This window comes from Hippoglossus hippoglossus, chromosome 9, assembly GCF_009819705.1.
Source record: "Hippoglossus hippoglossus isolate fHipHip1 chromosome 9, fHipHip1.pri, whole genome shotgun sequence".
NCBI classification, from domain to species: Eukaryota; Metazoa; Chordata; class Actinopteri; order Pleuronectiformes; family Pleuronectidae; genus Hippoglossus; species Hippoglossus hippoglossus.
The window spans coordinates 40001-52292 of NC_047159.1; the positions used below are offsets into that span (position 1 = coordinate 40001).

General features: G+C 38.8%; 1 protein-coding gene across 1 annotated transcript; it reads right to left on the minus strand.

Annotated features, from left to right (window-relative positions):
- Positions 1-4146: 4146 nt before the first annotated feature.
- On the minus strand, positions 4147-8402 carry med27 (mediator complex subunit 27). Its single transcript, XM_034595000.1, is given in 12 exon segments — positions 4147-4329; positions 4455-4532; positions 4610-4651; positions 4754-4861; positions 4935-5028; positions 5446-5576; positions 6212-6356; positions 8197-8221; positions 8224-8284; positions 8287-8322; positions 8324-8362; positions 8364-8402. Coding segments are annotated over 12 exon segments (933 nt in total). The 3' UTR covers positions 4147-4194.
- Positions 8403-12292: the final 3890 nt, after the last annotated feature.

A 12292-nucleotide genomic window follows, 5' to 3' on the forward strand; every position in this document is an offset into this window, starting at 1 on the left:
CTCTCTCTCTCTCCACTTGTCTGTCTCTCTCTCTCTCTCTCTCTCTCTCTCTCTCTCTCTCTCTCTCCACTTGTCTGTCTCTCTCTCTCTCTCTCTCTCTCTCTCTCTCTCTCTCTCTCTCCACCTGTCTGTCTGTCTGTCTCTCTCTCTCTCTCTCTCTCTCTCTCTCCACCTGTCTGCCTCTCTCTCTCTCTCTCTCTCTACCTGCCTCTCTCTCTGTCAGAGTGCATGCTGGGAGTGAGTGTGGTGAGTGCTATAGAGAACGTGTCCTTTTCTTTGCTCTTCCTTCTTTACTTACAGTAGTAGTGTGTTTCTGTGTAAGTAGTAGTGTGTAGTAGTGTAGTTGGTGGAGGTGCTGGCTGCCGGTGTGTCTGTGCAGCCATGCTGCACAGACACACCGGCAGAATCAGAATCAGAATTCTTTTATTGGCCAAGTATATTTTCACATACAGGAAATTGACTTGGTGTGGTTGGTGCATATATTATATAAGTATAAACATAAGCATTAACAGAAAATTTGCAAAAGAGCAAATATTAACAAATAGCGAAAAATAAAAATAAGAGATCAATGTTTTACGAAATAGAACAATAACTTATTTGGGCACGTGCTGTACTGAGGTGCAAATTCCAGAATGAACAGCGCTGTGGTGATTTTTCTGGACAGCACATACAAAGCAAACCAGTTTATTGGAGAGAGGAGTCCATGATTCAGGGTTCTTTCACACCTGTATTGTCACTGAATCAGTCCTTTTTAAAAAGGTCATAATCTCTAATGTGCCCCCATTCCTAAAAAACTAGCTTTTAGAGAAAGAGCTGGTGAAACACGGTCAGTTAAAGTCTCTGATAAAAGATGATCCCATCAGCTGTAAATCTCCAAACCTTAAACATGTCGTGTCTTTCAGGGGACATGTGTTCGTGGTTCTGAAAAAGAATGAGGAGCAACTGAATTTGGTTTTTCAGGTTTAAAATTCAAGAATTCTATTACACTGTGCATATAACGTCAGAAACAATGAAATGTTTTGGCTGTGGAAATGAGGGACATTTGATTCGCTTGTGCCCGGACAGAGCTGGTGGGAGCCTGTCGGTGCTTCTGGGTCCTCTGCCTGCCTCGGCTGGTGGCGGTTCCGTTGCTTCTGCGCGGCTGGCGGGGGCTGGGGCTGGCGGGGGCTCTGCTGCCTTGGCCGGGTGGTGGAGCCTCTGTAAGGGGGGGTGCACAAAGTTCACAAGGAGGAAAACAGTCGAGGACAACCATCAGGAGGACGAGGTCTGAGATCATCAATGATTCAAACACAAGATGCCTGCACAGCCACTAGAGTGACAATGCTCACTGATGAGAAGAGTTTATGATTGATGAGGAAGTTTCCAAACTGTCAACCAAAAGAAAAACCCAGAAAACAATCAAACAGTGAACAAGCAAAACAAAAGTGTCAAAGGTAAACCCACCGTGTTCTTCCTCTCAGTCAGAGGACAGTTTGATGAACACCATCAGAACCTGCAGGTGGATGAAGAGTCTTTACTCCTTCACTAGGATCCGGACCTTTCTACACGACACTCAGGGCACAAGACTGGTTAAAGAAGAAGATTTCTTCCCAGATCTAAAACTGTTCCTTAACTCAGTCAGAGTCTTTATGAGAAACACTGAAGGTACCGACCAACCAACCTTCACTGACCAAGAAGTGTTCCGCCTCAGAAAACGAATGTCCAAAGTCCGAGCACAAATTGCCATTGATTGGTAAACTCTGTCTGTTCTTTGGTAAACTCTGTCCGTGTGATCCTCTACGTTTAGTTTAAATCTCTTTATCTCTCTCTCGCCACCTGTCTGTCTCTCAATGAGTCACATTGTTTTCTGATGAAAATGTCACAAAATGGAAAACCTGACTTTAACTTAACAAACTTTATAACAGATGATATGGACAGTGTTTGTCGACAGTATAAATAAAGTTTCCTGATTAAAACAGAATCAGTTCAAAATACATAAACAAAACAAACATTAAAATACAAACGGAACAAAAATAAGACATTGAGTAGATAATGTAGAAACATATGGAGTTTCTATTGACTTTTTTATTTGTTCGGTGGAGAATTTTTCTTTTTTGCTTTCGTTTATATGATGTTTAATGGTGATGATATTTATATTTATATTTATTTCTGATGATATTGTGAAGTATAACTTCAGGAGCTCAGAAGATCATATGAGGATTCACATCAGTTCTGTAACGTGTCAGAAAAATAAAACTCTAAAAATGTATATATAAAACTTCTGCAGTGTTGGTTCTAAACCTGCCTGTTTGTAGCTAACGCAGACATGATGGATAAACATTTGATGAAACACGAGATGAAGAGAAGAAAAGAAAACTTTATAAATTTAATTTATGTATATTTAGCACTTTGTTGTTTCATATATATTTAATCTATAAATAAACTATCATATATGAGACAGTAACAATATAAAGGAAATATAGTTCAAATAAAGAGCTGTGATATTTATATTAAATAATTACTTCAGTGAGAAGAGAAAAACAAAATAGTATTATTTCAAATGATATTTGACCTTTTAAGGTTCCTGTAGGAAACACTCAGCGGTCCAATCACCAAACAGCAGGTTGTCTGACTGGTAAAGGTCAGAGGTCATTAATCAGCTGAATATTAATATTAATGATGAGGTGATGTTGATTTGTATGATAATGTAATGTGGTCAGACGTTTGCCTCTGATCAATAATTGATAAATGTCAGTGATTATTGGTCTCCGGAGCTTCAGACTCTGCAGGAAACAGACTTCATTAAAAACTCAAGCATCGTTTACGTTCCTAATGTTATTGAATATTTGATCAATCATGATATCAGGGTAAACTCTAACACTGTGCTTTATTGGGACATATTGATCAACTATGAATAAAAAAACTGGCAACATGACTGAGGATCAGACCTTTGATTTCATTGATGAGACAAGACGACGACAACATGGTGCTGAATGATGAGATGACGTAGATAAACAATATAACTTCCTGTTACTAACAGCACCTCCATCATTACAACTGTCATCACGTCATCTCTGTCAGACTTTTTCTTTTTAAGTTAAACTCTGTCTTTCCTCGTCACTGTTGCAAATCCTAAATCCTGATATTTCATTGATTCTGTTACTCGTGACGTTAGAGTCTGTTCTTCCTGGAGATGGATCCTCTGAGGTTTCTACGTTTTCCTGTTAAAGTTGGTTTGGAAGTTCTTCTCTTGTTGAATGTTGAGATCCGACGATGTTGCATCTTATTCAAATTTGATTGATTGAACTCCCAAGATCCATTTCACTGTGAGCCCGGATGAAACTCTTTAAATTCAGGGTCGATGATGGAAAAGCTCGAATACAAACATGGTGGACGGTGACAAGTTGCCTCCATCCGTCATTAACATGAGAGACTATGTGCAGAACTTGCTCTGTCACTCACTCGCTGTCACAGCTGTCAGTCAGTATCCCACCAAAAGTCACATATATTGGGGGTATGGGGGGAAAACAGGGATCAAACTGCAGAACATCGTGTTAGTGGTAAACCCGTCATACCTCCTGAGCCACACATGACTAAATACTACCAATGTGATGGCCTTTGGCCCCTTCCTGTGTTTTTCCTTCAGAGGCTCCTCCCTCCTCATTGGGGAGTTGGCCTCACCTGCTGCGAGTCTAAAGTCAGTTTCAAGATGGCTTTCTCTCCTGATTGGTTTTTGGTTTGCTTGTGTTTAGTTTAGTTTTGGTTAAGGATAGTTTATGTTAACAAAAAAAACAAACTCTAGTAGCACTTTGTAGTTTGTCTTTCTTGAAGAAAATTGTACTTTCTTGATTTGTGTTGTTCTGGTTTGTTCCTCATGGTTGATGCACTTATTGTGAGTCGCTCAGCTCAATGAAATGTAATGTAACTCACACCTGCAGTTACACAACACCCACACCTCACTACTGATTACTGACCAAACCTACTATGCTTTGCTTAATTTTGATATGATTTCAACGAATCATTGTTTATTTAAATGGCTGCTGTGTGGACCTCCATTCTTTGTTGTGCTCTCAAACGAGCGGCATAGCACTAGTTATCAAAACCAATCAGTGAAGTGTCGTCTGATATTTGTCTGATGAACTGAATTTAAATAATATTTTTGACACGTCTGTAAAAAATGAAACTTTATTTAAACTTGAAACATCACGTGTTTGTTTACATGCGACACGTGTCGTGAAACGCCTCCAAGGTCCGAAAGTCACGCCACGTCGGAGGAAGTCCGTCCTGCAGGAAACGACCACAACGCTGACACGGCGACTGGAAGAGCTTGATGTAGCTCCGCAACCAGGTCTGAGGGTGAGACAGACAGGTCAGAGAGACAGACAGACAAAGAGACAAATTGAGGAGAGACCGACATTCAGAGAGTCAGACAGGTGAAAGACAGACGTGACAGAAAAGTAGATTTAGTTTCTCACCATGAAGGAACGCACCACGACGTCGGGCATCTGGGGCAACTGATAATGCAGCAGGGCGGTTGTGGCGTGGTCAGTTACCTAGCAACACCGAAGCCAATCAGGAAATGGTGTCTCAGCAAAGGTTGTTTTTTCAGGTGAGTACAGGTGAATCTTACCTTCTGGAACACTTGGTACTGAGACTTGGTCCAGATGTCCAGCTGCGGAGGGAAAACAGACACATTGCTATGGAGACAGCCAGACAGACGGGTTACCATGGAGACAGACAGGTATCAAGTGTTACCTATCCAGTGACCCCTCACCTTTCCATCCTCGTTGTAAATGTTCTCATTGAATCCTCGAACGACTGTTCTGTCAATGAACAGTGAACGCATCACAACAATCGCTTTTAACACCTTCCCCAGGGTCACCTGAAAGATAGACAGGTGAGGTTAGACAGGTCAGGAAGGTGAGGCAGGTGAGGAAGGTGAGACAGGTGAGTACCAGAAGAACAGCTGATGTCCCGTTAGGTCTGAACAACTCGATGGTCAAATCAGGAAACATCCTGCCGATCCGAGAGATGACATCATCCACGTACCTGTACACAGTATTACGCAGTATTACACAATACTACACAATACATATATAGAATAAACTAGGGTTGGCCAATCCGGATTCATGATCTGACATCATCCATCAATAAATAAATAAATGTGATCTTCAGTTTGTGTGAAGAGCGACAGGAACACACACACTGGTGAATTGTGAATATGGGCTATACAAATAAAATTTGATTAATTGATTGATTGGTAGAGCATTAGAGACTGTGACCCTCAAACTGATGTACAACATCTGGAGAACATCTGTCCAGAAGAGCTTATTCCTAGAAACACATACTGAACCCTCAAACTCCCAGAACTCAGGTAGAGGAGAGGACATACCACCCCATGTGGTGGAAGGGAGATTATTACACACACACACATATATATAAATAATATTAAGTGTAGTGACTCACTGAGGAGGAAGTACCAGAGTACTGGGTTGGACTTTGGGTCGCCTCTTGGCTGAAGCTCCCATTTGATTTGCCGATCGTTTGAGTGACTGTTGGTTCAACAAACTGGAAGCCAGACCAGCATGGTACTGCAACTACAAACAGATACACAACATACACACACACAAACAGAAATATACACAAAGTCAACACACACATCATCTTCTGCAGATCAGCTGTGTGAGCGCGACGTGGTCCTGAGGTTGGTTGCCATGGTAACAATAAGACTTAATAATAAGACTCAATAAGACACAATTTAAAGTAAAAATTCAGAGATCAGCTGATTAATCCACTAAAGTTCACTTCACATGTGAAATTATTTAACTTGTTTTCAGATTTCTTTTATTATTATTAATTTCATTATTAATTTCAATAATCCAGATAGTGAGGGATGTTTTTGTTTAGAGTTGCAGAAAATGTTTTGAACGGAAATAATGCATTTTGTCTGAATAGGCTACTCACAGTATAACTAACTGAACGTAACTAACCCTATGTTAGCAACGAACCCAAAGCAGAAAGACTTTCACACTGTTTACTTAAGTATGCGTTTATTTATCGTAATTCATTTCGTCATCGCAAGATTCAACAATGTAATTACATATCACGTTTTCCTGATATAGTGCAGCCCTAATCAAGATGAATACCTTGTTGGACCACTTGTTAGATGTTAGCTGTTAGCATGGATACCTTGTTGGACCACTTGTTAGATGTTAGCTGTTAGCATGGATACCTTGTTGGACCACTTGTAGGCCTGAAGCAGTTGTGAGTATAAAGGAGTTTTGTCCTGAACTGGATCCAGACTGAGGAGACCACTGTTATGAAGAGGATGAGACTCTGATGGACGACCCACGAGACCACTGAGACGCTCCAGCTCACTGAGAGACAGAGAGAGGTGGGAGACAGGCAGGTCAGAGAGACAGACTACGAACAGTAAACTGCTCTGATCAACACAGATTTTAAGTAAAGATTCAGCTGATTTTTCAGGCACGTGTTTACATCTAAACTAAACCAAACCAACTAAATTAAATTAAACTTAACTAACCCAAATTCAGCTGAAATTTAACTGTCATTTAGTGGAGACACGAGCTGGTTAAAATATTATTATATTATTATATAAGGTTACGATATGTGATATTTAATTAAAAATATTACATTTTTTTATTATAATAGTATTATATCAAGTTATGATGTTTAATGTGTATATGTATGACATTTCCACAGTACAGTGTTTCCTAATAATACATAAATCTGCATCTGCCAACCAGCTGTCACTCAACAACATCACAACTGTTTGTTGTCCTGGCTCCTGAACGGTGGAACCAGCTCCCCAGTGACATCAGGACAGGAAGTCCTCACATCTTCCTAAAGACTAAAGACACATCTCTTCAGACTTAACCTTGGATAAAAAATTTAAAAATTTAAAACACTATATTTAGTTGCACTTATATGTCACTTACATGTAGCACTTTGTAGTTTGTCTTTCTTGAAGCAAATTGTACCGACTTGATTCTAGTTGTTCTGGTTTGTTCCTTCATGGTTGATGCACTTATTGTAAGTGGCTTTGGATAAAAGCATCAGCTCAATGAAATGTAATGTCATGTAATAAATAAGTAAAATCAATAATGATATAATTATTTGGACTAAATCACATCAGTGCACTACAACTTATGTGGTGAAAAACTGATTATAGCCTTTACTGTATCTGGGTGGCCCCGTCTGGGCCCCGTCTGGGCCCCCTCTGGCAGCGCCACTGCACTGAGGCTCATTACTGCTCCTCTAAAGTTTTATAATCATCACACTTAGAACTGATCTTCATAAAAACCTTCTGAATTCAGATTTATGTTCCTGGATAAACAGGAAGACGCTTCTTCTGCATCAAAGAAGTTAAAGCACTGTGTTGTGTCATAATCTGCTGCAGGAGTCTGTCTGTCTGTCTGTCTCTCTGTCTGTGTGTGTGTGTGTGTGTATCTGTGTCTGTCTGTGTGTGTCTCTCTGTCTGTGTGTGTGTGTGTGTGTGTGTGTATCTGTGTCTGTCTGTGTGTGTCTGTCTGTCTGTCTCTGTCTGTGTCTCTCTGTCTGTGTGTGTATCTGTGTCTGTCTGTGTGTGTGTGTATCTGTGTCTGTCTGTGTGTGTCTCTCTGTCTGTGTGTGTGTGTGTGTGTGTATCTGTGTCTGTCTGTCTGTCTCTCTGTCTGTGTGTGTCTGTCTGTCTCTGTCTGTGTCTCTCTGTCTGTGTGTGTGTATCTGTGTCTGTCTGTGTGTGTCTGTGTGTGTCTCTCTGTCTGTGTCTCTCTGTCTGTGTGTGTGTGTGTGTGTATCTGTGTCTGTCTGTGTGTGTCTCTCTGTCTGTGTGTGTGTGTGTGTGTGTGTATCTGTGTCTGTCTCTCTGTCTGTGTGTGTGTGTGTGTATCTGTGTCTGTCTGTGTGTGTCTCTCTGTCTGTGTGTGTGTGTGTGTGTGTGTGTATCTGTGTCTGTCTGTGTGTGTCTCTCTGTCTGTCTGTCTGTCTGTCTGTATCTGTCTGTCTGTGTCCCTCTTCACACAAACTGATTCTGGTCACTTTAACACTGATGAATCACGATATTCGATATTAACATTTATATAAAGATGATGTTGAGTTTATTCACAGACTCACCGCCTAGTTTTTATACTATTTATTTAAACTGTAGATGTTTTCATATCTTGATGTCTTGATGTTGACGAGACTGTGACTCACTTCAGGTCTCTGTTGACCGCCTGCAATTGTCCTGGAACTCGGATATAAACGGCTTCTCTCGACCCTCCAGCGTCTCCCGGTTCTTCATATCCCGTCTTTCAGGGACTCGAACACCCGGCTCACGCCTGGAGCGAAGGGCCTGACTTCCATTGATCGCGTGAGAAAAAAGCGTCAAGATTCCAGCCGACGTTCACCACGTCCGCCATTTGTCTGTCTGCTCCTGGCGCTCAGAGATGACCGTGCAGAAACGCGAGTAGAAAACATCATTATTTACAATTATTTTATCAAATGTTTTTTATTTTAAAGATAAAATTAGTATTTCAAACAGTTAAAGATGAATCACAAGTCAAATAATATAGAATAAATAAACATGTTTAATGTGTTTATTTAACTTTTATTGTTGTTTACTCACTGTTTCAATAAAGTTTTAATTCATCAGCCAAATCTGGGGCGTAACCTGGGGTTACCGTGTTCTCATTGGCTCATTGTTGTTTCTCTATAATTTGAACGTCCTCAACCTTTAATATGCAAAGAGCCTTGACATAATGTATATTATGACTTGGTTCTTTTAAATAACCAAAAACATAAAATTACCTAATGAAATAACCCTATGAAACAACATATATATATATATATATATATATATATATATATATATATATATATATATATATATATAGTGACATACACTGAAGGGAGAGACAGAGAGGAGAGAGAGAGATGAGAGAGAGAGAGAGAGAGAGAAGAGAGACGAGAGAGAGAGAGGAGAGAGAGAGAGAGAGAGAGGAGACAGAGAGAAGAGGAGAGAGAGAGAGAGAGAGAGAGAGGGAGAGAGAGAGAGAGAGAGACAGAGAGAGAGAGAGAGAGAGAGAGAGAGAGAGAGAGGTGGAGTTGAGAGTGGGGGAGAGTCAGTTGAGAGTAAGTCGACAAACCAACTGTTTATCTACAGGAGAGAGAGAGAGAGAGAGGAGGAGGAGGAGAAGAGAGTAAAAGAAAAGATAGACAAGAAAATTAGAAGAGATGAAAAAAGAAGAAAAAGAGACGAAGACAAAAAACTGATTGTGAAAAGGAGGAGGAAGAACGACTGGACGTCTGTTTAATCAGCTTAAGAGAGAGAGAGAGAGGTGAGTAACTCAAAGAGAGAGAGAGAAACAGTTGTATAACGACCATCTGTGACTGTATATAAAGACAATCAGTGACTGTATATAAAGACAATCAGTGACTGTATATAAAGACAATCAGTGACTGTATATAAAGACAATCAGTGACTGTATATAAAGATGATCAGTGACTGTATATAAAGAGGATCAGTGACTGTATATAAAGATGATCAGTGACTGTATATAAAGACCATCACTGACTGTATATAAAGACGATCAGTGACTGTACATAAAGATGATCAGTGACTGTATATAAAGATGATCAGTGACTGTATATAAAGACCATCACTGACTGTATATAAAGACCATCACTGACTGTATATAAAGATGATCAGTGACTGTATATAAAGACCATCAGTGACTGTATATAAAGACCATCAGTGACTGTATATAAAGACCATCAGTGACTGTATATAAAGACCATCAGTGACTGTATATAAAGATGATCAGTGACTGTATATAAAGATGATCAGTGACTGTATATAAAGATGATCAGTGACTGTATATAAAGACCATCAGTGACTGTATATAAAGACCATCACTGACTGTATATAAAGACCATCAGTGACTGTATATAAAGATGATCAGTGACTGTATATAAAGATGATCAGTGACTGTATATAAAGATGATCAGTGACTGTATATAAAGACCATCACTGACTGTATATAAAGACCATCAGTGACTGTATATAAAGACCATCACTGACTGTATATAAAGACCATCACTGACTGTATATAAAGATGATCAGTGACTGTATATAAAGATGATCAGTGACTGTATATAAAGACCATCAGTGACTGTATATAAAGATGATCAGTGACTGTATATAAAGATGATCAGTGACTGTATATAAAGACCATCAGTGACTGTATATAAAGATGATCAGTGACTGTATATAAAGACCATCAGTGACTGTATATAAAGACCATCAGTGACTGTATATAAAGATGATCAGTGACTGTATATAAAGACCATCACTGACTGTATATAAAGATGATCAGTGACTGTATATAAAGATGATCAGTGACTGTATATAAAGACCATCAGTGACTGTATATAAAGACCATCAGTGACTGTATATAAAGATGATCAGTGACTGTATATAAAGACCATCACTGACTGTATATAAAGACCATCACTGACTGTATATAAAGACCATCACTGACTGTATATAAAGACGATCAGTGACTGTATATAAAGACGATCAGTGACTGTATATAAAGACCATCACTGACTGTATATAAAGATGATCAGTGACTGTATATAAAGACCATCAGTGACTGTATATAAAGATGATCAGTGACTGTATATAAAGACCATCAGTGACTGTATATAAAGATGATCAGTGACTGTATATAAAGACCATCAGTGACTGTATATAAAGATGATCAGTGACTGTATATAAAGACCATCAGTGACTGTATATAAAGATGATCAGTGACTGTATATAAAGATGATCAGTGACTGTATATAAAGATGATCAGTGACTGTATATAAAGACCATCAGTGACTGTATATAAAGACCATCAGTGACTGTATATAAAGATGATCAGTGACTGTATATAAAGACCATCACTGACTGTATATAAAGACCATCACTGACTGTATATAAAGATGATCAGTGACTGTATATAAAGACGATCAGTGACTGTATATAAAGACCATCAGTGACTGTATATAAAGACCATCAGTGACTGTATATAAAGATGATCAGTGACTGTATATAAAGACCATCACTGACTGTATATAAAGACCATCACTGACTGTATATAAAGATGATCAGTGACTGTATATAAAGACCATCACTGACTGTATATAAAGACCATCACTGACTGTATATAAAGAGGATCAGTGACTGTATATAAAGATGATCAGTGACTGTATATAAAGATGATCAGTGACTGTATATAAAGATGATCAGTGACTGTATATAAAGATGATCAGTGACTGTATATAAAGACCATCAGTGACTGTATATAAAGATGATCAGTGACTGTATATAAAGACCATCAGTGACTGTATATAAAGACGATCAGTGACTGTATATAAAGATGATCAGTGACTGTATATAAAGACCATCAGTGACTGTATATAAAGACCATCACTGACTGTATATAAAGAGGATCAGTGACTGTATATAAAGATGATCAGTGACTGTATATAAAGACCATCAGTGACTGTATATAAAGACCATCAGTGACTGTATATAAAGACCATCAGTGACTGTATATAAAGACCATCAGTGACTGTATATAAAGATGATCAGTGACTGTATATAAAGATGATCAGTGACTGTATATAAAGATGATCAGTGACTGTATATAAAGACCATCACTGACTGTATATAAAGACCATCACTGACTGTATATAAAGATGATCAGTGACTGTATATAAAGATGATCAGTGACTGTATATAAAGAGGATCAGTGACTGTATATAAAGATGATCAGTGACTGTATATAAAGATGATCAGTGACTGTATATAAAGATGATCAGTGACTGTATATAAAGATGATCAGTGACTGTATATAAAGATGATCAGTGACTGTATATAAAGACCATCAGTGACTGTATATAAAGACCATCAGTGACTGTATATAAAGATGATCAGTGACTGTATATAAAGATGATCAGCGACTGTATATAAAGATGATCAGTGACTGTATATAAAGACCATCAGTGACTGTATATAAAGATGATCAGTGACTGTATATAAAGATGATCAGTATAGAGGAAGACAATAGAATACAACTGTATTCATTGTGGTTTTGTTTCAGGGGGCGGGGCCGAAGGACCCTCAGTTGGTGTTGATCAACAAATGGATGGTTCAGCTGTAGCCATGACACCACCTGTTTAAGTTGGACTAACCTGTGGAAATGTGACTTCCTGTCTAACTTCCTGTTGATTTTCCTGTCTGTGTGACCATCAGTCCACC